At 25.0% G+C, this 24871-nt stretch overlaps 11 protein-coding genes across 11 annotated transcripts; 5 read left to right on the plus strand and 6 right to left on the minus strand.

Moving 5' to 3' along the window:
- Positions 1-941: 941 nt before the first annotated feature.
- On the plus strand, positions 942-2917 carry SRAE_2000058000 (Kelch-like protein 18; the record flags this gene model as incomplete). Its single annotated transcript, XM_024651427.1, has 2 exons — positions 942-1083; positions 1155-2917. 2 exons carry the CDS (start codon positions 942-944, stop codon positions 2915-2917), a joined length of 1905 nt encoding a protein of 634 aa, XP_024505106.1.
- Positions 2918-3823: 906 nt separating this feature from the next.
- Positions 3824-6947, minus strand: SRAE_2000058100 (Hypothetical protein; the record flags this gene model as incomplete). The annotated part of the gene is made up of 4 exons (XM_024651428.1): positions 3824-4166; positions 4230-5948; positions 6019-6703; positions 6800-6947. 4 exons carry the CDS (start codon positions 6945-6947, stop codon positions 3824-3826), a joined length of 2895 nt encoding a protein of 964 aa, XP_024505107.1.
- Positions 6948-7827: 880 nt separating this feature from the next.
- SRAE_2000058200 (Hypothetical protein) lies at positions 7828-9496 on the minus strand (the record flags this gene model as incomplete). Its single annotated transcript, XM_024651430.1, has 2 exons — positions 7828-8138; positions 9265-9496. 2 exons carry the CDS (start codon positions 9494-9496, stop codon positions 7828-7830), a joined length of 543 nt encoding a protein of 180 aa, XP_024505108.1.
- Positions 9497-10151: 655 nt separating this feature from the next.
- On the minus strand, positions 10152-10958 carry SRAE_2000058300 (Hypothetical protein; the record flags this gene model as incomplete). Its single annotated transcript, XM_024651431.1, has 1 exon — positions 10152-10958. One exon carries the CDS (start codon positions 10956-10958, stop codon positions 10152-10154), a length of 807 nt encoding a protein of 268 aa, XP_024505109.1.
- Positions 10959-14159: 3201 nt separating this feature from the next.
- SRAE_2000058400 (Signal recognition particle 19 kDa protein) lies at positions 14160-14600 on the minus strand (the record flags this gene model as incomplete). Its single annotated transcript, XM_024651432.1, has 1 exon — positions 14160-14600. The coding sequence occupies one exon, from the start codon at positions 14598-14600 to the stop codon at positions 14160-14162; it is 441 nt and encodes a 146-aa protein (XP_024505110.1).
- A 546-nt stretch (positions 14601-15146) lies between these two features.
- Positions 15147-16726, plus strand: SRAE_2000058500 (Glucosidase 2 subunit beta; the record flags this gene model as incomplete). Its single annotated transcript, XM_024651433.1, has 2 exons — positions 15147-15459; positions 15510-16726. 2 exons carry the CDS (start codon positions 15147-15149, stop codon positions 16724-16726), a joined length of 1530 nt encoding a protein of 509 aa, XP_024505111.1.
- Positions 16727-16970: 244 nt separating this feature from the next.
- On the minus strand, positions 16971-18359 carry SRAE_2000058600 (Elongation factor 1-alpha; the record flags this gene model as incomplete). Its single annotated transcript, XM_024651434.1, has 1 exon — positions 16971-18359. One exon carries the CDS (start codon positions 18357-18359, stop codon positions 16971-16973), a length of 1389 nt encoding a protein of 462 aa, XP_024505112.1.
- A 455-nt stretch (positions 18360-18814) lies between these two features.
- SRAE_2000058700 (Hypothetical protein) lies at positions 18815-19882 on the plus strand (the record flags this gene model as incomplete). The annotated part of the gene is made up of 2 exons (XM_024651435.1): positions 18815-18832; positions 19553-19882. The coding sequence occupies 2 exons, from the start codon at positions 18815-18817 to the stop codon at positions 19880-19882; spliced, it is 348 nt and encodes a 115-aa protein (XP_024505113.1).
- Positions 19883-20087: 205 nt separating this feature from the next.
- On the plus strand, positions 20088-20615 carry SRAE_2000058800 (Ribonuclease P protein subunit p29; the record flags this gene model as incomplete). Its single annotated transcript, XM_024651436.1, has 1 exon — positions 20088-20615. The coding sequence occupies one exon, from the start codon at positions 20088-20090 to the stop codon at positions 20613-20615; it is 528 nt and encodes a 175-aa protein (XP_024505114.1).
- An 843-nt stretch (positions 20616-21458) lies between these two features.
- On the minus strand, positions 21459-23042 carry SRAE_2000058900 (Methyltransferase-like protein 17, mitochondrial; the record flags this gene model as incomplete). Its single annotated transcript, XM_024651437.1, has 2 exons — positions 21459-22649; positions 22689-23042. The coding sequence occupies 2 exons, from the start codon at positions 23040-23042 to the stop codon at positions 21459-21461; spliced, it is 1545 nt and encodes a 514-aa protein (XP_024505115.1).
- Positions 23043-24209: 1167 nt separating this feature from the next.
- SRAE_2000059000 (Hypothetical protein) lies at positions 24210-24755 on the plus strand (the record flags this gene model as incomplete). Its single annotated transcript, XM_024651438.1, has 3 exons — positions 24210-24272; positions 24312-24428; positions 24471-24755. The coding sequence occupies 3 exons, from the start codon at positions 24210-24212 to the stop codon at positions 24753-24755; spliced, it is 465 nt and encodes a 154-aa protein (XP_024505116.1).
- Between the last annotated feature and the right edge of the window lie 116 nt (positions 24756-24871).

Genomic DNA, 24871 nt, shown 5'->3' on the forward strand with positions numbered 1-24871 from the left:
TAATACTTTTGATTCATAAAATATCTTATTTTATTGTGCTGATTTTTTTTACATAATTGAAAAATATTATAATTTATTGTATATAAATTTCATTTTTTTTTAGTATACAAATAAATAAGATAAAATGAAAAGTTATTCAAATTATATAACTTCAGAATTATAAATGTATATTTAAAAGTTTTATTTCCATATTTTTTGTAATAAATTTTCTACATATATTATTTTGAATCAATGATACTAATAATATTGTCTTAAAATATTTACATATTAATATAAATAAGTTTCTTTTCCTTTTCTTCTCTATTTCTATGTGTATATTAATATTATATTCTTAGTTATACTTTTATTTCTAGTATCCTAAAATGGTTGGTTGTTAAGAAATAGTATATCTTAATGTTATTTGCCTTTTTATGCTTGGTTCCTCTTTTTCTAAAAGAATATACAGGATGTTTCATATAAGGTCTTTCCATTGGACATTATATAAAATATATTTTATCATTTAAAGATAAAAATTTTTAATAAGTTAAAAAATAAAATATGATCATTTTTTTAAATAAAAGTTATTGTTATATATTATGTATTGTTTATGGTAATAATAAAAAAAAAATTCATTTTTAACATAAATAAAGGTATTTGAAATGTAATTAATAAATATTAAATAAATATTTATTTTTAAAATGATATGCTAAAGTTATTTAAAAAAAATATTTTTTAAAAAAAAATATAAATAAAGATATTTGATAAATATTAAATAAAATTATTTATTTTTTTTTTATTAATTTTTAATAAAAAATTCATTATTAAATCAATCACTATTTAGTACTTCTTTTGATAAAACAATATATATATATATATATGTCGTCCCATATGGAAAGTATGTACATATAATTATCTAGTGATAATACTTTCGTGAACAACCCTGTATATATTTCTTTTGAGTTATGAATGATCGTGAAATAGGTAATTTTACTAATTATATGTATCCTTTTGTTCAGGATAATGGTAATATAAGACCAAGGAATCCTTTTGAAATTAATAATTTACATACGAATGATAAAAATATTTTTGATTCACCAGATAAATGTAAGTTATCATTATATATATATATCTTTACACACAATATTAATACAATTTCTTTTATACATCTTCTTTAGTTGGGCAGATGACTAAAGAAACAGATAGTTCAATTATTGAAGTTACTTCCGATTATTTTAATAATCAATTTGCCATCTTTTCAAAACTTCGAGAAGATGGACATTTTTGTGATTTTGTTATTAAATGTGCAAATATTTCTTTTTCTGTTCATCGTATTGTTATATGTGGTTTAAGTGAATTTTTTAAAGCTATGCTTACAAATAATATGGTATCAAACTGTAATACAAATTCAATTTCATTATCTTATATTTGTCCTGAAACAATGGAAGCTATTATTAATTTTGCCTATACAGGTAAAATAAAAATTAGTGAAAGAAATGTTGAAGATGTTGCTTCAGCAGCAAGTTATTTACAAATACCTATTCTTCTAGATCATTGTGTTAATTATATGACTAGAAGAATTAAATATACTAATGCTGTTAAAATATATAAATTTATAAAAAGTATTCGTGGTGATACTGATAGAGGAAGTATGAGATATATAGAAAAACATTTTTTACAACTTTCAAGAACTACAGATTTTCTTCAGTTAGACTATGATGAATTTTATGAAATTCTTAAGTCTGATCATTTATTAGTTGATAGTGAATTACAGGTACTTGAAGTTATTTTATCATGGATTAGTTATGATATTCCAAATAGGTTGCAATATATTTCAAAATTATATAAAACAATAAGACTTGGTCTTGTCTCAATAGAAATGATTAATGATAAATTTAAAATTCATCCGATTATTCCAGGTGCATTAAAAAAATTTCTTTCTGTGGAAGAAGCAAATAATATATTTGAAATGTTTAGAAAAGCTGAACATCAATTTATGGATTATGCTAATAGAAATAGACATTGCCAAGATGTTTCACCTATTATATATGCTATTGGTGAAATTAATAAAGATAGAAATAATATTAGTGGTGTTGGATCAGTTATTGAATGTTATGATAAAGATTCTGATAAATGGTTTAGAAATGATTCAACAATTCTTCAAAGAAAACTTTTTGCTGTTGTATATGATGGTAATAGTATTATAGTATTAGGAGGTAATGATGGATCAAATAAATTAAAATCTGTCTCTAAATATGATAGATTTACCCTAGATTGGAAAACTTTACCATCAATGTTATCAAGAAGAAGTGCTTTATCTGCTGCAACAATAAATGGTGTTATATATGCTATTGGTGGTTATGATGGATCTTCTTTCTTAAATTCAATGGAATTTTTTAATCCACAAACATTAAAATGGCATCAAGGACCATCTATGACAATGCAAAGGTCTGGTGCTGCTGTTGCTGTTTATCAAGATTTAATAATTGTTATTGGAGGTAGATGTGGACAAACAGTTCACAATTCAATTGAAATATTTTGTACAAGAAGATTTCAATGGAAATTTTTAACAAATGCATTACAGGTTCCACGTTTTGGTCATACAGCAACAATATTTAATAAACAGATATTTATTTTTGGTGGTAATAATGGTAATGAAACACTAAAATCATGTGAATGTTTTTTTATTGATCATGAAAGATCTTATGAATTTCCATCACTTCAATATCCACGAGCAAATGCTTCATCACATTTAGTTAATAATAGTCTATATGTCTTTGGCGGGTATAATGATGAAAGAAAATTAGGAAGTACAGAAATTTTTAGTTTTAAAACAAATCAATGGAATTTTGGACCATTTCTTCGATTTATTGAAGGAAGTGTTCAATCTGTTATCATTAATACTAATACAAGTCAAATTTTTATCAAAGACAATGCATAATATACAGGATGATCTATGAAGATATTCCTATTGAATCAAAAATAATAATATAATATAATACAAATAATAAAAAACATTTTGGTACAATTGAGTTTTGATAAGACTACTTTTTTTTCTATTTCCACGGTTTCAATGTCAATTTTTTAATTATTTATTCTGATTGTTGCTAATTGTATTTTCAATGAACTTCTAACATTTTTCTATATAAATTTTTTTAATATATAATATGCTAATTTTTAATTATGATAATATTATAAATTTTTAGAAAAAAAGTTTTGTTAATTAATTATTATAATAAAAGTTTGTTTCTTTTCAATGAATCACAAAAAAATGACTATATAATACTTTTAAATATAAAAAATGTTAAAAAAAAAGAATAATTTTTTTATGGATTAAAATAATAACAATCTAATTTTATAAGATAACAGAAAATTTTTTTAAAGTATCTTGTATTAGGGAATCAGAAAAAAAAATCTTTTTTTTAAACTATCCATAAGGGTTTGTCATAGTATTTTAAGTTTAAAAAATACATAAGATAAAAAAATATTGAAAAGATTATATTTTTTAAATTGAAAATTGATAAGATGATAAGAGTAAGAAATTCTAAGTAAAAAATATCTCAATACATCATAATAATAAAACAGTCAAAAATTAACTAAATCAAGTAATATATATATAAGATTCTTAGAAATAAATATTACACTAAATCATATATTTTGATAGCACAAGAAATAATATAAATTCTACCTGTACTTTTTTTTTATAAAAAAATCTTTGTGGATCATCCTATATATCTGTATATAAATATATTTTTTTATTTTTTTTTAACAAAAAATATTATATAAATATAACTTGATCACAAAATTAATAAATATTATTTACCAAAATTTTGTCTTTTTTTTTTTCTTACTTGAGCATGGGAACTAATTTTTGAAGTTGTTCATATTGACATTCCAATTGTTGTTGTTTCTCTCTCAAAGAATATTCATTTGAGTTATAATTTTGTAAAAATAATGATGAAGAATCACTACTATTACATGTAGCTGAAGAATTTGATATAGATGGTGAATAAGATGATGATGATTGTGAATCACTACTGTTGTTGGGGGAAATATATTTATCATTTTGTTGATTATATGGTGAGTTAACTGTTAAATTATTATTAATATTCGGATAATTGTTAAATGAATATGAAGGTGGAATTGTTGGTGATTTAATATTATTATATGAGGTGGAAATATTTTCGTAACTAAAAAAATGTATGTGTTAAGTTGGTATATTCATAAAGAAAATAGGGACACAAATAACTTACGGAGATTTTGATTTTTCATTTTTCAAAGGATATTTTTGAATGTCTTTACCATTTATATGAACTTTTACATTATTATTACTTTTTTCTTCTGGTTCCATTTCGTTCGAACTTAACTCATCTAATATTGAATCTAAAACATGTGTATTACTTGAAAATTTTCTTGGAGTTGGTGGTTTTGATTCTCCTAATGGTGGAGCATAATAATTTTTAGGTGATGGTGGAACTGGTGGTGGAATGACTTTTTTTATAGTTTCTTGTTGAAGACCATTTTGTGGTAATGGTTCTGCCATTATTGTTATATCATCATCATCTTTTCCTTTATCAGATTCAACAGATTGTTCTCTATCAGATTGTCTTTCGTCTAATGTACTAGTATTACTAGATATATTTAATTTTGGTACTGGTGGTTTAGATGGATTATAAAAAGAATTATTACTATAATTTTGTTGAATTTTATTAGTATAATTAGCAATAGCTGGATCTTGAACCATTGCTAATTTTTTCATTGTTACCATCATATTAGCTAATGTTTTACATCTTTTTAAACAATTATCAATATGGTTTTGTTCTTCTTTTATAAATGTTTCATTTTTAATTACACATTCCATATCATTTTTAATTTTATTTTCTATTTTATTATATAATTTTGGAAAATCAGTTTTTAATTGAGCAGCTGTCTTACCAATAGTTGTTAAAGTATTTGTTAAGTTTTCAACCTCTGTCATCTTTAATTTTCTGTTTCCATCAACAACTGTTTTTCTTAAATTTTCAACATTCCTTTCAAATGATGATAAATTAGTAAGAAGATATGCCATTCGTGATATATGATCTTCTCTTAAATGTTTCGTCTCTGAATCATCATTAGTATTTTTTTCAATTTCAATAATTTTAATATCATTATTTTTGATATTTGATACATAATTATTCAATAAAACATTAATTCGATCTTTCATATCTCTTAGTCCTTCTTTATTACACTTTTTTAAATCTTGAGCATTTTTTTTAAGTTGTTTAATATCTGTCGTATATGAAACTATTTGTTTTTTTAATTTTCTTATATCAGTAATAATGTTTTCATTTCCTGTAACAGAACTACATATACTTGTATTACAACTATCTAAATTTCTCATATCAATACTTCCAGCAGTTGATAAGACATCACAATTATCTGTTGATGTATTATTAAATTCTAATATTTGTTTTCTTAAATCTGTTATATCTTTTTGTCCAAAACTATCAATATTTTTTGTTACTAATGCTGAATGTACTAAACTACTTAAACCTTGTAATTGTTTTTCCATTGTTTCCATTCTAAATCTTGCTTCTCTATCTATTGTTGGTGTTGCATTAGCTGATCTTGGAACAACACATGGTGATTGTGGTACACCAGTACTTGATGTATCACTAAAATATGGATCATAATATGGATCAAATTTTGCAGAAATAGCCTTTCCAACACCTGATTCTTTTTTTGTTACTTGTGCACTATACATTCTTCCATCAGTTCCAGGAACAGCTGAAGCTGGTCTATAATTTGTTGGAAAAACTAATCTTGAATAATTTGAATTTCTTCCATATATATTATTATAATCTTCACCTTCTCCTTCACTCATATAATCAAATGTTGTTGGTAATTTATCGGTAAAACGTATTGGTGGTGGTGATTGATAACCAGATATTTGTTCTCTTATCTTAAGTATACATCTATCTTTAACATCTCTAAAAAATTAAAAAAAAAAAATAGAAAAAAAGTTACAACATAAATCATGATAAAATAAATTTTACATACCTTAAATCATCTAATTCATAAAAAATTTGACTCTTATCAGTACTATCTTGAATATAAATTTTAACATAAGATAAATTAAGATATTGACTACTGAGATAAGGAAAAGATTTTAAAAATATGTTTTTTAATTGTTCTATAGAATTTAATTTTGGTGGTAAAAGAGCTCTTTTTGTTTCATCATTATATTGAACAAAAATTACTCCACTACTATGAATTCCTGATCCAATGTGTGATTTTCCATAATTTGAGTGAGTTATTTTGTTAGCCTGTTGTATTGTATCTAATTTTTCATCGTTTTCACTAAAATCACCATCGTCATCGGAACGTAATTGTTGAAGAATTTTATTTGCTCGATGATGAGATGTCGAAATATTTTGTAAATTTCTTGGACCAGAAGAATAACTACGTGGAAGTGATCCTATTTGTGAATAATTTTGATGATTAATATCTGATAAATTAGGATAATTATTTGTCAATAATGTATTTTTTTCTGTTTCATAACCATTTACATAATTCCATGATGATTGTTGATTTGTATTTGTTGTTGATTGATTAACATTTTGTAATGTACTATTTAAATAGTTTGATGGTGCTACATTACTTGGTTGATGTTGTGTTATTTGTGGATTAATATTTGGATGTATTGTAACAGATGGTGGTAATTGATTAGGATCTTTGTTAACACCTGAAAAAAAAACAAAATACTTGTTTATTAGTTAAAAAAAATTAAAATAAATATATAATATTAATTTAGATTTTTCTTTTTTTTTTTTATTCTAACCTTCATCAAATCTAACTGTTCTTGTTATCCCTTTTTGTCGATTATCATTATTAATATTAGTATCATAAATTTTATCACTACTTAATGGATCTGGTGTTTTCCTTCCTCTACTAAATATAGGAACTCGAAAATTAAATAATGTAGGCATAATGTATTTATAGAAAATAAATATATTTATATGTTCGTAATCTCACTTCAAAGTATGATTTATTAATTAAAAGTTTAAAAAGTTTTATTATTAATAAATAAAATGTTTTACATTTAATATATAAGGGTAAAATTAAGTTATTGAGACGTTATCACTCAGAGAATATTTGAATTGTCAAAAGAAAGATAAAAGAAAGATGATACATAGATTTATATATATATATGTGTCAGTATTTTGTGGTATAAAATAAAATGTATCAATATATATATATATATAATTTTGTAAAGCACAAAGCTTAACCCAAATGATCATTTATATTATAAATTAAGATCACTTCTTTAATTAAAATCAACTTAAGTAGAAGATAAAATAAGTGCAAAACTATAATTAATAATTGTTTTTACTTTAAGGAAAATAGAAGTTCAATATATTAAACTTAACATTATTAAATTTTTATTAACTCTGATGGAATATATATATATATATAATGATTCTTATCTTTAAATATAATTTAAAGATACATATATATATTTTTATCAAAATATACCTTTTGCACTATATGTAATATGATGGCATTATATATATATATATTATTTACTAGAGATAGTTTATTATTATCTACTTCATTAGTTTAATAATAAAAGAAATATGTGCTAGTAGTAAAGAAAAAATATAATTATGGTAACCAAATGTCGTTTAGTTATAATGTTAAAATTGTAAGAAAATTATCTTTAATAAAAAGATTAATAAAAAATATAAGATAATATTTTAATACAAACAATGATTATAAATCATTTAAAGTAAAACTTAAAATATGAAATATATTAGATTTAATAAAAAATTATATAAATAAACAAAAGTAATGTTTTTATAATATTAACTAACCGTTTTTTATTAAATTTCCAATCCAATTATCTAATTTTTTCATTCCATAATTTTGTGAAACTTTTGGTGAAGATGGTAATGAAAAAGAAGCTCTTTTCTTTTTATCATTTCTAATAAAAGTTGTGGTATCTTCATCAAAATTATTATAAACTTTTCTTGGTAAAGTACCAGTCCTACTAACTCCACCACCATTTAATAAAATTATTGGTGGTTGATTATGATTATTTTTTTGATTTGAATATCCAAAAGAAACATCTCTTGGAGCTATTGGAGGTAGATCAGCTTTTAATGAATACTCACTTGGTACTGGAGCATATGGAATATTTTTACTTTGATTTAGAATTGATGAATTTCTTTTAGAATTTTTTTTTTCATCTAATTTTTTGGTAAAATATGAAAACATTTCTTTTAAGACAACATATAAATAATTATTTTTGTAAAAAAAAATATATATATATGAATATATATTTTACTAAAAATATAATTTACCAAATTAGTTTTTGATATATTTATCTTAATAATTTAAAATATAATTTAGTTTAAAGGTAAAAACTTACAATAAAATGAATTTTTTGAAAAATAATTTTTATTTTTCAAGTTAAAGATAATGTTAATAATCTTTAGTTAATGACAGAAGAGATCTGTTTTTCTGTAAAAACATTCAAATAAAATTATTTTGATAGAGTTGTTACAAAAATTTATGACAAAAAGAGTTTTAATGATAATCATAAAATATGTTAATACAATAAGAAAAAGTAATAATGATATTATAAAAATTCACTCATTAATTTTAAAAGTATTATTGAACTAGTTTTATGAATCTTTTAAAAATGCAAAAACAAGAGCTTGATTAATATTGTATTTAAATAATTTTCTAACTACAAATATACTAATCTTAAAAATATTATTATTACTGTCTACGTCATAATCCATTTTTGACAAATATATATATAATTAGTAAAGTAAAATTGATTATTCATAAATTAGTAAAAAAAAAAATTTTTTTTATTTTATAATGAGTAAAATTATTACATGTCAACTAAATATACAATATTTTACATAACAAACTTTTTACCAAATCTCAAATCGTTAGTAGTATATCAAATTTGAAGAAGATACTTTTACTGTTCGGACAAAGTAACGGTTAAGAACAAGTTTACATATAAAACTCCTATTGACAACAATTATATAACTTCTTCAAAATATACATATAATTATAATGAAGATATGTACCTTTACCTCAAATATATATTATACAGTACCAATATAATATAACTATTCACAGGTAAAGATGATAGAATCATTTATTTAAATAATTTTAATTAATATTTTCTTAACATTATTTATTAAATATTTTTACTTTCAAGAAGACATATAGAAATAATAAAATTATTATAAAATTCTTTTGTTTTAAAAGTACATTACTACTTACCATTACAATTGATACATTCATTTAAAATAACTTTATTATTATTAGGTATTATTTCAATAAATGTCCATCCTCTTATATAATCATTTATCTTTTCACATCTTCCACAACATCCAGAATCATATGGTAATGAAATAATTTTTCCATGATTTTGTTCTTTTCTCCTCAATTTTATAATATATTCTACAATAATACTTTTTATATTTTGTATTAATAACCAAACTAAACAGCACATTTTTTTTTAATCTATATTTAATTTCTAGAATAATAAAATAAATACATGAATATATTTTTTTTTATTTATCTTATATACTAAAATATTAAAATAATTTATAATAACTTTTTAAAATATTTATATATTATTTTTAACTTAAAAAATATAAACTCAAAATGATAACATTATTTATTAATTTTTCTGATTGACATATACGAGAAAAATAATACATTACATCATATTTTACTTGTTGATATTTATGACGTCTTTTTTCATTTTAACTAAATATTTAAAATAAAAATTTTTAAAGATTTTATCTCTTATATTTCTATTCATATATTTATATGTATAAAAAAAAAGTATATCATAATAACATAAACTTTGCCCAGAAAATATAAATTTAAATATATATATATTTCAATATATGGTTTTATAATTTTAAAAGTTAAAAAAAAATAAATAAATATAATTTCATCATATACTAAATGTAGAATATTTATTTATAAAAGACACAAAATATTATCTTTAATTTTAAAAGATAATTTTTTGATAAAAAAAAATAACAACATTTTAAAACCATAAACACTTAGAAAGTATTACACCTATTCATGACAATATAATATATAGGTAATTGTAATAATAAAAAACAAGAAAAGTTTTAGGTTTAAAGATATATTTAACGCCAACTACTTGAATCACTTCCTCCTGTGTTTGATTGGTTATTTCTACTACGATTAGACCCAATATTTCGTGTATTTGTATTATTACCATATGTTTGGTTACTACGACGATTATCTCCTCTATCCATTTGTTTATGAGGTGGACGATAGGCGCTGGATGTTGATGTTGTGTTTTCCTGTCTTCCAGAAGATGCTCTTTTATTTGAATTTATACTCCATCCCTCACTATCAGTATTATTACTTTGTTGTTGATGTTCATTGTTACCTGAACGTGGAGCAGAACTTGAAGAATTTGATACTGAAGAAGGTGCAGGTCCTTTACGCCAATTATCATCAACATCAGCTTCTGTTTTTATATTTTTAGTATAATTAAAACCACGATTTCCAGATTCAATAACTCTTTTTCCTACACTACCCATAGGATTATCAGTAAGCGGGGTTGTTCTTTTAACCTCAAGTGGTTTAGCATTTCCATATGGATTTGACTTGGGAATATTTTTTCGTTCAATAACTCTTGGTACTGAAGGTGCTGTTTTTTGAGAATCACTATTATCAGGCCTCCTTCTCCAATTTTCATCAGTATCAGCAATTGTTTTTTCTTTTTGTTTTTGTTGTGCTAACGCCGCTTGTCTAGCACGTTCTTTTTCAGCCTCAATTTCTCTTTGATGTTCTTCTTCCTTACGTCTACGTTCCTCCTCTATTGCCTGTTGTTCTTTTTCTTTTCTATCTCTAATCCTTTGCTGAAGTCTTTCTTCAGCAATTTTAGCTTCCCTAGCCTTAACTTCTTCCTCCCATGAAATCATTTCATCTTCATATTCTTTTCTATGTTTCTCAAAAATAACATTACAAAAGTTTTCTACTTCATCTAATGAACTTTCAATAAGATTATATGCAGCAACCTCTGTTTCATGATCAGCAATAGCCTTTTGAACACGTTTATTTTCAGCTTCAGCATACAAGTTTGCGGCCTCTTGATTGAAACCTTTAACTAAACTATCTAACATTGGACGTTCTAATGCATGTAAAGCACGAACAGTATGATCAAATTTCTTTTCTTGATTTTTCTTTTTCATTGAAAGTGTTCTTTCCTCATTCTCCATACGTTGACGATGTTCTCTCATAATTTCTTCAGGATTAAGACTAGTAAATGCATCTTCACCTTTTTCTTTAATTATTTGTTTGTATATAGGATTTTCTTTTATTTGATTTAATTGATATAATCTTATTTTTTCTTGATTTTCTTTAGCTTCAAGTTCTTTTCTTTCAGCTTCTCTTATACGACTAGCAACTTCTAATTTCTTCATCTCATCTGCTGTTTCTTTTTCTTTTTTTATCTTGGCAGCTTCAGCAGCTTTTTTAGCTTTCTCTTGTTTAACAAGTTCTTTTGTTTCCTTATAATTTTCAATTGTTTCCTTTCTTTTCATAATTTCTTTTTGAATTCTATCTCTACTATTAAGATAGGAACGAAGTTGATGTTTATAAGCATCTTCAGCACGATTTTTTCTAGTATCATTTTCAATTGATAACCAAGTAGATCTGATATCAGAAAAGAAATACCCAAGAACATTACGAATATTAAATTCATTTGGTTTTTCACAACCTGCATTAAAGAATGCCTGATCAATTGGATCATAATCACCACATAAGGATTCATCATTTCTTATGAAAGTAATACTTTTACCTCTATGATCAATTCGAGCACGAACAAAACGTTGCTTACAAATATCAACAATAAATCTTTCTAATTCAAATTGATTATAAAATGGTATAAGACGTTTCAATTTGTCGATATTAATACAATCATAAAGTAAAGATACTTGTTTGAATATTTTGGTTGCAGCGACACAATTTACTGTTAATTTATACTGTTCAAAATCACCCTTATTAAATGAAGATAATTGACCCATTCCTTTTGTTATAACATCAGCTAGATCAAGTGGTGAAAAATCAAATTCCATTTTTTCATACATCTCACGAACAATTGGATGAGCAAATGAAACAATATTCATGCGAGTAACATCATTTATAAGTCCAGCTCTTGTAGGAACTGTTTGAAGTCTAAGTAATGAGGCTAGTGTTCTTACATTAGTATGAAATTGTTCAGTAAAATCAAGAAGTCTACTTAGCATACCAGGTTTATCAGCATCATTTGGTATTGACATAACAGCCAACAAAACTTTATTTGCTTGATCAGTATGATCTTCATTATTAAGAGTCTTCTTGACATCTTTGAAAGCAAATTTTTGCATTAAAGCAGCCGCATGAAAAAGTGTATTTCCTCCTTGCCAAAAAATGAGAGCTAATTTGTCATAGTAATTAGCATAACTAACAGGTTTAACCATTTTTTTATCAATATCTTTACTCAATTGCATCATTCCATGAAGATCTTCAGCACTTTTATAAGCCTCTTGCCAAAGTTCCATTTTGATGGCTGTATCAAGTTGAATACTCCTAGTTTCTTGCATCAATTGAAGAGATTCAATATTGTTAAGTTTAATAGAACTATTATTTTGAAGCTGATTTTTAACAATTTGAGAAAGATGTAAACGAAGAGTTTCACACAATTTTCTAAATTCAGTTCTTCTTTGATATTTTAAACAAAAATTAAATGAACTTCTAGCAACTTCATGATATAATTGTTCAAATATTTGATTATTTCTAAGCATATCAAGGCAATTACGATAAGAGTCCCATAAAAAACGTAACCATGGTGAAAGAACAGCACGATCCATACGATCTTGAGTTACAGCTCCTGAAACAACTGATAAAAGTAAATTTTCTGGAGTGCTAACAAGATCGAGATCATCGATTTCCTCAACACGTTCAATGGAACTTTTTTGAGCATCACTAGTTTTAGCTTCAGCAGTCTCCAAAAATTTTCTCAATACCATTTCAAAAGAAGTAATGGATGTCTAAAAATAAAAAAATTACAGAAAGAAAACAAACATACTTGTTGAGAAAGTGCTTTGTAATGAAAAAGAGCATCTTTAGCGTAGCTTGAGTTTCTTAAATTAACACATAATTCAACATGTTTCAACATAATTTGTTCAATTGTTGGTGTCCAAGTCTTTTGACGACGATCCTTCATAACATCATGAAGAGTATCTAAACCATCACGTTCTTTACCAACAGAAATAAATTCCATTGCTCTTTGAAGAGCTGTCTCGGGTTTTTGATATTGCCCGACACCCATTTTTAATCCAAAACTATAATAATTAATTTAAGATAAATTTAAATACATAAAAAATAATAATAAAAAAATCAATCACGAGTATATATAATAAACTATATTACATAAATACTTTAAATATAAATGTATATTGAAATGACAAAAAAATTACATAAACAAGATTAATTTCAATTTGTGGTGCAATGCATACGGTATGTACATTTTTTCGTAACACGTCGTATATTTTTAAGAACGTAAAAAATCAACATTAATTACCTGGGTAGACACCAAAATAAACAACGATAAAATAATATTTACCTTTAAAAAAGTCGAAAAACGACCCATGAAGTTAGTTCCAACAGGCCAAATTAATTGTATAATTGAGTAACAGAAAGGCGGAATGAGAAATGTTATTTTGGAAGGATGTATATCTACAATGCAAAATTTATAACTGTTAAATTAGAAAATGTCTTCCTTAAATGTTAATTTAAAATAAGTTAGCATTATTTTACTATCTATGAAGTGCTTATGCATTGCCATAATTGAGATTTACGATAAAAAAAATAAATACCATATTTGTAATAATATATATACTAGAAAAAATCTCAGAGAAAAAAAAATTTTATAAGAATTATTATATAATATGGATTCATAAATGATATTTTTAAAATGTGTTCTTATTGTTTTAATAGAGTACAAAAAGAAAAAAAGATTTTGTTTATGTTAATTTTATTGTCAACAAATAAAAACATTTTAAATATTGTGAAATAGAAGTACAAACTAACTAAATAGTGAATACGATATTTGAAAGTAAGAATAAATAAAAAAAAAGTATTTATTTTTTTTTTCCTTTAACCTTATTGGTAGAAGCCACTGGAGAAGCAGAATTTAATATTGACCATGGATCTAATTTTTTAGGTATTTGCCTATCTTTCATATTTCTGATCCCTTCAGCAGCTCTAATATAAAGATCCTTTCTACTTTTAAATTTTTCATTACAAAAAGATCCATCATCATTTTTTAATTGAACTCTTACTCGACCCTGTGCATAATATAAATGACTTCCATCCAATGGATGCATTTTATTTGGTTCTTCAATAACATTTAAACCTTCACTACTTAAAACACTACAAATTTCTTTTGATGTTGGATTTTCACAGGCTAAATTTTTCGATATAACTCTTCCTTCCTTTATTGTTTTGAATGAATTCAAATAAAGAGGATAAATACAAATCCATTTAGATGGATCTGAATGTTGTCTTCGGCTATAGTCCATTCGGTATATATAAATAAATATCAGTAATTTTAAATATATCTACTCTTGACAACTAATTTGTTTCTATAAAATTCGCTTTAGAACAAATATGTAGAATACACGTTTTACAAAATTTTTTTTGTCTTTCTAAAAGGTAAAAATAATAATAATAGCATAAAAATTATAGATTATTTAAAAAATAAAAAAAAAAATTTTTTAATTTACAACCTAACATATGATCTTCAGTGTTACAGAAAAAAAAAATTCATCATATAAACTTTTCAATAGTATTGCATACTTTTTTAAAATAAAAATTTTATATTAAATTTTTCTCATCAATTCACATAAAATATACATTTTAAATGAAGTTATTCTACTTAAAATAACACTTTACTTAATTCAAATATTTGATATTATCAATTAAATCTTAAAAATCATTTTAAATAAACTAACCTACTTTCTTCAAACATAGTAAGACAATTTTCCATTTAGAACACTTCATTGCCAACTCATTCTACATTACTTAATTTACATTTTTTAATGTATACAAATTTATATTTTCAAAATATGAATTGGCATGTTAATTTAGTCTTTTTATTATTATCTACTTCTTTTGTTTATGTTTCCACTGAAACTAATCGTCCTAGAGGAGTATCTTTAAAAGATGGACCTTTATATGATGAAAATAATGAAACATTCCAATGTCTTGATGGATCTAAAAATATTCCATTTGAGGCTGTCAATGATGACTATTGTGATTGTAAAGATGGAAGTGATGAACCTGGTACCTCTGCTTGTCCAAATGGCAAATTTTATTGTATAAATACTGGATATGTTCCAAGAACAATTCCATCATCAATTGTTAATGACGGAATTTGTGGTATGTTTATTTTTTTTTCAAAATACGTTTTTATTATTTACTTTTTAAAGATTGTTGTGATGGTAGTGATGAATGGGAATCAGATATCTCTTGTCCAAACGTTTGTAATTCATTAGGTGCTGAAGCTAGAGAGAAGGCAAATAAAAAAATGGCAATTATTAAAGAAGGTTGGGAAAAAAGAAAAGAATTAGTCGTTGAAGGTGAGAAAATATTTGCTGAAAAGAGTGAAACAATTTTAAAAATTAAAGAGGAGGTTGAAAAATTAAAACAAGAAAAAGAAAAATTAGAGAGTGAATTAAAACCATTTGAAGAAAAAGAAAAGGAATTAAAGGATGCCGCTGACAAAGCATGGAATGAAGTTGTTAAGGCAAAAAAAATGGCTAAAGCTAAAGATCTTTTTATGCAATATGACATAGATAAAGATGGAAAGATTACTCTTGAAGAAGCTAAAAAGATTCCTCATGTTGATACTGATAACAATAATGAAATAACAGATGAAGAAGCTAAGTCTTTTTTGAATAATAATGATGATGTTGATTTAGAAACATTCGCAGGTGAAATGTTTGATGTTATCAAACAAAAAATAAAGGCTGCTGAACAAAAAATTGAAAATGATGTTAAAGAAAAGGAAGAAAAAGAAGAAAAGGAAAAAGAAAACGTTAGTGAAGAAGATAATGAAAAAGAGATGGAGTCAGATGAAAATAAGGATGAAGACTCTGAGCATAAATCTGAAACAGTAGATGATGGAATTGGTGAGAAGCCTGAGTATAATGAAGAAACGAAGGCTGCAATAGAAGAAGCTGAAAAATATCGTCAAAAGATAAGTGATATTTCTGATAAAATATATACGGAAGAAGAAAATGTCCACAATGCTGAAAAATTCCTTGAAATAAACTTTGGAGAAGACAAAGCATGGGCCTCATTATACAAAAAATGCTTTGAAACTACTCAGAAACAATATACTTATAAAGTATGTTTATTTGAAAGAGCAACCCAAAAAGACTCAAATGGATATGGAGAGACATCACTTGGAAACTGGGATAACTGGTTAGAACAAGATGTGACCCCATTTAAAATTCAAAATTATAATAATGGACAATCTTGCTGGAATGGACCAAACAGAAGCACCAAAGTTGTTGTTGAATGTGGTCAAGAGACAGAATTAATTGAAGCCACAGAACCAAATAAATGTGAATATCTTTTTACATTGATATCACCAATTGGATGTCCAGATCCATCAACTGTCAATCTCCACGATGAATTGTAATCTGGTTTTTTACTTCATTATTTCATTTTAAAAAAATAAATTTGTTTTACAAATAATTTACTCATTTATTAAATTAAAATTTAATTTTAATAAAAAATATATAGTATAAAATAATGTAAAAAAATTATTTATTATTCTAAAAATAAAAAGATTAACATTATTTTTTAATAATTTATTTAATGTCCTTAGTCTTTTTAAACAAGTAAAAAACAACAACGTTGGTATATTAGAAATATAAGATCATTTACTTCTTCTTGGCACCAGCCTTTTGAGCGGATTTGGTTGCTTTAGCATCTCCATCTGATTTGGTGACTCCCTTGATAACTCCGACGGCAACAGTTTGTCTCATATCACGAACGGCGAAACGTCCAAGTGGTGGGTAATCTGTGAAAGCTTCAACACAGAGTGGTTTTGATGGGATAAGTTCAACGATTCCGGCATCTCCAGATTTAAGGAATTTTGGTGCATCCTCAACTTTTTTACCAGTACGTCTGTCAACTTTTTCTTTAAGTTCAGCAAATCTGCAAGCAATGTGAGCAGTGTGACAATCCAAAACTGGAGTGTATCCAGCAGCAATTTGTCCTGGGTGATTCATAATGATAACTTGAGCGGTGAAAGATTTAGCTTCCTTGGCTGGGTCATTCTTAGAATCAGAGCAGACAGATCCACGACGAATATCTTTAACGGAGATGTTCTTTACGTTGAAACCAACGTTGTCTCCTGGAACAGCTTCTGTGAGAGATTCGTGGTGCATTTCAACGGATTTAACTTCAGTAGAAACTCCTTGTGGGGCGAAAGTGACAATCATACCTGGTTTAAGGATACCAGTTTCAACACGACCGACTGGGACTGTTCCGATACCTCCGATCTTGTAGACATCTTGGAGTGGAAGACGGAGTGGTTTGTCAGTTGGACGAGATGGTGGGACAATAGAGTCAAGAGCTTCAAGAAGAGTTTTTCCAGAAGCATTTCCTTCTTTACGTTCAACAGACCATCCTTTGAACCATGGCATGTTGGTAGATGGCTCAAGCATGTTGTCTCCGTGGAATCCAGAAATTGGAACGAAAGCAACGGCTTTTGGATTGTATCCGATTTTCTTGATGAAGTTTTGTACTTCAGTAGTAACTTCATTGAAACGAGCCTCACTGTATGGTGGTTCAGTAGAGTCCATCTTGTTACAAGCAACAATAAGTTGTTTTACTCCTAAAGTTTGAGCTAAAAGAGCATGTTCACGGGTTTGTCCGTTCTTTGAAATACCAGCTTCAAATTCACCAGTACCACAAGCAACAACAAGGACAGCACAATCGGCTTGAGATGTTCCTGTAATCATGTTTTTGATGAAATCTCTGTGACCAGGGGCATCAATAATGGTAACATAGTATTTAGAGGTTTCGAATTTCCAGAGAGCAATATCAATGGTGATACCACGTTCTCTTTCAGCCTTAAGTTTGTCCAAAACCCAAGCGTATTTGAAAGATCCTTTACCCATTTCTTGAGCTTCTTTCTCGAATTTTTCGATTGTTCTCTTGTCAATACCTCCACATTTGTAGATCAAATGTCCAGTAGTAGTGGATTTTCCGGAGTCGACGTGTCCAATGACAACAATATTGATATGAATCTTTTCCTTACCCATGGTAAATAGCTAATGAATCTATAATTAAATAAAAATAATTATATTAAAATATATTTTCAAATATATAAAAATTAAATCTAAAATGCAACGTGGGATGAAAATATATAACAATTAAATATAAATGTTAATATAACATTTGGGTTGTGGAAAAATGTCTATACATTCAGGTTATTCTGGTTAAGAAACATAACTGAGCATCGGCATTATGTATACTAATTATAAATAAATCTCCAAAACGCTATACTTTTTACGGTAATAAAAACGTAAAAAAGCCTGCACATCACGTATATTGGCTATTAAAACTTTTCGGTAAACACCCCTCTTTTTTTTTTATCATTATAGATAAGTACTAGTGGAAAAAATTTGAGGTCGCACTGACGTGAATATGTTAACTATCAATCGCTAAAAGTATGCCTTTTAAAAAAATTTACATAAATTCAAAAATGAAGTATTTTATGAAAATTGAAATATTTGTTAATAACTTAAAAGCACAAATATAAAGATCTATTGTATTTGATTAAATAAAAGTATTGTGTTAGTTTTATTTGTTTTCAAAGACTTTTTGTTTATAAAATGAAATTTAAAATTTTTAATAACAAAATTTCTATACCATTTTATATCTTGTAATAATATAAATTCATTTGGAACATTTTTTTAATTAATTGAATATATATATAAAAAAAATTTTTTTTTTTTAAATGGACTATAATTTAATTACAATAAAGCAATCAAGCAATAATTGTATTACATAAATATCCTTTAAAACTAGATGTCATAAAGAATAGTATTTGATGTATCAAAAGTAAATTGTAATTAGAAAATCAATTCTGGAATCAATTTATATTTTTATTAAAAAGTGAAAACTACAATAAAAGTACAATAAATATATATATAATAACAATGATAATTTATATATAACATTAGTATCTGGATATGTTAATGAGATAAATGAGGATATGACTTAAGACGATAAATCGGTAGATGTTATAAAATGTCTAGTATTTGATTTAATGCCTCGTTTAACCTTAAACAATCTTATTACCTAAAAAGCAAGTTTTTAAAAATTGAAAAATTAGTATTTAAAAGAAAATCTTTAACAAAAACATCACATTCATCAAAAGTCCACTAAAACTTTCACTTATTTAATATCATGGTAAGCTTATTATATTAATTCAATTATTTTTCATTTATAGAAATTTTTAACTTTTATAACTTCAATTGCATTTGTTCAATACACCACAGCTTGCCTTGGTGGAAATGGTGGAGGACTTCTTGGAGGTCTTGGTTTACCTGGTATTGGTGGAGCTGGATGCTGTTCTCAACCTCAACCTGGAGCTTGTGGTCCTCAGCCACCATGTGGAGCACCACAATATCAAGCACCACCACAAACTGTTCCTATAGCTGATTCATATGCCGCCCCTCCAGTTGGTTATGCTAAAGGTCCTCTTCTTGGAAATCCAAAAATTGGTGGTGTAGGATATCCTCAAGCAGCTCCACCAACCTCTTACGCTACTTCTGGATAAGTAAATAAATAACATAAATTAACATATATATTTTTTATTTTTGTATATTTGATAATTATTATTTTTTATCAATAAATTTTTGTAATTTTTTATTATACCTTTTGAAAACATTTATTTTGTTTTTGGAATACTTTATATACTCTTAAAACGAATATGTTTTAAATTTATTAAGTTTATTACTTTAATTATTTTTTTTTTTACATAAATGGATACATCTGTAGTTTCAAAACAAGAATCTATTTCTATAGGAGAACATTTTTTTGTAACAGAAAGACATCTTGATCAGGGAAAAAAAAATTTAAAACTAAAAACAGAAAATTTTTTTCGACGTGGTGGAAAACTTTCAAAGGATGATGGTATCACATATTCTGTATTTTTACCAATTTACAAAATGTGGTTAGAATATTTTAATAATGTTATGCGTAGTGGTAATTGTAAGATGGATGAACGGTTACTTAAAATAGATTATCATGGATGTTTATTGTTGGTTACTCATGCTAATAATAAATGTAATGTTGGTGTAAATGGGTTTGTTGTTCATGAATCAAGGCAAACATTTCAATTAGTAACAAAAGAAAATAAAATTAAGACAATACCCAAAAAGGATACTATTTTTCAATTTGTTGTAAATAATAAAATATACATTTTATTTGGTAATGGAATTCAACTAAAAAGTTTTATTAGAGGTAGAAAACCTAAATCAATTGGTCAAATACCTTTTTTAATATGTTAATTAAGTGTAATTCTATTTTTGTTTTTGTTATATTTATTATTTATATAGTTTTTTTTTTTTGTTTTATAGTCAAATAAATTTTTTATATTATTTAAAAATTTAATTATAAAAACAGATATATAGGTATTTAAACAAAAAACTGGATAGAAGTGTGGTGCCATGTTATTAAAAAGTAGTTTCTTATGAATAAGAATTGATTTGTTGAAAATCCAGTTAAAATTAGTTAAACATTGTATACTTTTTTTAAACTTTCGACAATCCATTGGAAATAGATTAAAACTAGAATTATGGAATATATCTTAATAAAGCAATAAAATTAAATTAATTGTAAAATAAATAGTAATTTTTATTAGGAATTAAACTGGACATAGGTCATTTTGAAATTAGTATAAAATAGAATCTGTTTGTATATGACATATATACTTTCATTTATTTTTACTTTTATCTAAAATGAAAATAATATCAAAATTCTTTACTATTGTAAGTGTGTAATTGAAGCCTTTGATAAATGTTATCATTTTAGATTATGACTTTTTATACATTAATTTTTGTAACAAATGCTTGTTTTGGTAGCAGCGGTGGATCATGTTGTTCAACTCCTTCCTGTCCACCAGCAGCTATGCCTTGTGGTGGAACATATGGAGGATCTTATGCTGCAGCACCAACATATGGTGGCGTTGGAAAATAAGAAAACATTCATGTTTATATTCAAATAACATAATGACAATATTTTAATTTTTTTATATTTATTAAAAAATAAACTTTTATCATGTATCCTATGAATATAGTAAAACTAAAAAATGATATAGAACAATTTAAAAATATTTATAAATTAAATTATGATTAAGAATCTTTAAGATTATAAATTTCTTCTTCTAAAGCATAGTCATTTTCTTTTAAAAATTGTTCTACTTCTATTTTATAAGGAATTTTATCACCATGAGTAATGCTTTTTGTTAAATGATAAATATGTTGATTTTTTTTAGAAACCACAAATTGTTGAATTCCAAAAAATGAAGTACAACCATGACAAGTATAATGTTTATTTCCTTTTTGATATTTGATTAGACGTGGACTAAATTCCTTTCCTACTTCACGGTCACCTTTCTGAAGTATAACAAATGAAAATGATGTATTGCCAGTTCCATTTAAAAGTTTAGTTTTTTTTCCATCAGCTCTAATATCTTTATATTTGATAGAAAAATTACAGGAACGTTCCTTAACATCTTCTAATTCTAATTTAGGGCAAGATTTATCATGAGGGCATGGTGCAAAAACATGACCTGGTTCTAAGATTGTTGGTATAGTAACATTTTGAGGTAGTTTAGCTTTAATTATAAAAAATTTTTCAAAATCAGATATTTTATTATCATCTATTATTTGTTGAATTTTATAATTTAAAATTCCATTTTCTTTTAAAATTGCATCAGCTTTACTAAAATCTATTGTTTTTCCACCATTTAATATATAATCTCTGGCTTCAATAACACCATCAAAGGAATCATACAAATGAGATTCAATAAAAATTAAGTATTTTTTAGTACGTTGCCACAAAGACTTTATTAGCTCCATTCTAGTTTCTGCATTAGGAAATTCTATTAAAGATCGATGTGCTATAACTAAATCATATTTTGTTTGTAATGATGGAACCAATGTCCTCCTGAAATTTACATTAGGATGAACAAAAACATCTTTATTATCCTCATTCCTCATAATATCCATTGCAAAATTTGAGACTATAGGATCAGAGTCAACCAAAGTATACTCTTTGACAGCTTTACCAAATTTTTCATTACATGCCCAAAATGATGAACCAACTCCAGAACCAAAATCTAAAACTGTTTCTGGGACAAACTTATTGCTATCAAATTCACATAAAACTCTATAAACTTCAGAATAATGAGATGATAACATTCCTAGAGCATAAGCAGCTGCTTTCTCTACATTTTGAAAAGTTAATGGTTTCCACTTGTAATTCATACGATTTAATTCTTTTGCAACTTTCATATTAAAATTTTCTCTTTCACCTTCTTTCTAAAAATAATCAAAAATTATAAAAATATAAAAACTAACAATTCTATTTCCATAAAGTTCTTCACTAATATCATTACATTCTTGTTCTTTCATTTTTTTTGATACAGCATTTCTTGCAGCTAAAACAACAGATTTAGAAGCTGGAAAACGACGTTGAGAAACTTTTTGCCACAATGCATCTCCTTCACTTTGAAGTTGTTTTGGTAATCTTTCACATTGTGTTAAGGCTACTTTTAATCCTTCAACTGCTGATTGTGGTATTTCAGCTATTCGTGGTACCTTGGTCAAAGTTAATGATGGTACTTGTGAAAGACGTAAAATACATTTTGATTTAGTTACAACGTTTATCCCTTTTACATTAGCAACAGTAGCTACATGTCCAATGCCAACCATTTTTTTAAAAGAATAATTTATCAAATTTAAAAAATATAAGTTTAAAATAAAAAAATTAATTTTAAAAAGATATTCTAATTACCAATAAAAAATCTTTTCAAGAGTACAAAGTTTTTTGTATTGAAAAATTTTATTTAATTACAATTGAATATGTTTTAATTTTTATTATTAATTTTTAAATTTGTTATTAAAAATTAAAATAAAAAAGCTATTATGGGAATAAAAAATTCATTTTAAAAATATTGAAAAAAAATTCATTAGATTTTAGAATATAATGTTAATTAATTGATATATTTTTAATTAATAATTAACTAATTATTATGTCATATAAATAAAATACTTTATTAAAAAAAACATTTATTAAAAGATTATACAATATCTTATAATATAATAATAAACAATAAATTAATTAATATATTTAATAAGGTATATTCAGCAATCATCCGTATGACATCAACAAATAATTTTTTTTAATTGAAAATGTTAGAATGAAAAAAAATTATTGTTAATAATTTATACAATATGTCTTTTTACTGTTATTAAAATTTAATAAACACATAAAATATTCATTAAGAATTAATTAAATAAATTTTTAGTTTTAATAAAAACTAAAAGTAAAATTTTTTTAAATTGTTTTTTTTTAATTATGCTTATTTTATTGTCATTTTTAATAATTATTTTTCGGAAGGAAAATTTTATAATAAGGACAAAAAATTAGATGTAATATAATTCATTACATTATTAAAAGCATTCTGAAATTGTCATGGAAACATTAAGTATGCAAATAATTAATAATAATTTTTATAATAAACCAGTAAGCAGGTAAAACTTAAATTCCGCATTATAAATTTGTCATAATTGAATGACTATAGAATATTATTAAATATTTTATCAATATTTTTTCAATTACTTAAGGCATTAATAAATAAAAGTATAATATCTAATTTACTTTTATTTGATTTTATTTTTTTAAAGGATAAGGATAAAACATTATTTTATATTTTTAATTATAATTTATTATAATTTTATTTAAATTCAATTATATTGGTTATTGATATAAAAACTTATTCTCTAAAAATAGAATTTTATAATAATAAACATATGGCAAATCAGCTGACATCAGAAGCAATATTTGTTTTTATAGGTATATTTATCCTAACTTTTATAATGATAATTATAAAAACTATATACAAAAAACAAAAACAAGATAATGTACCAAGATCGTTAAATGTAAGCTTATATTATGTAAAAAAAAATTGTTTTTTTTAGCCATTTCCACCAATTATAACTATTCGAACTTCTGACATACAAAATGGTATTATACCAAGTGCTTTTTCATATAATTCAAGAAATGCTATTTTTATTCCACAAAATAATATTTTAAAGGTATTGTTAAAATTATTATATTAATATAATTTTTACATTTAGCCAACATATTCTGGTGAAGCACCACCACCATATCCTGGTATTTTAGGAGCAACTCCAACACCTAATCCTAATAATTCACTCAATCCTACTACATCAACTAATCAACATCATACAATTCCAACTCCAATAATTATGAGATTGTATGATAATAATAATCAAAATTACCAAGCAACTGATCCACCTCCATATGAAGATTTACCAGGTTCAACAAATACATCTTTAAGTGCCATATTTTTTCCAAGTCGAATAACACCAGATCCCAGTCATGTACTTCCACAAAAATAAATACATAAATATATTTAATAAAAGTTTATTTTTAATATACAATTTATTCATTTGTAATGATAATCAAGTTAATTTAATTTTTTTTTCCTATTAATAAGGAATTTGATTATATATGA

Source organism: Strongyloides ratti (assembly GCF_001040885.1).
Source record: "Strongyloides ratti genome assembly S_ratti_ED321, chromosome : 2".
NCBI classification, from domain to species: domain Eukaryota; kingdom Metazoa; phylum Nematoda; class Chromadorea; order Rhabditida; family Strongyloididae; genus Strongyloides; species Strongyloides ratti.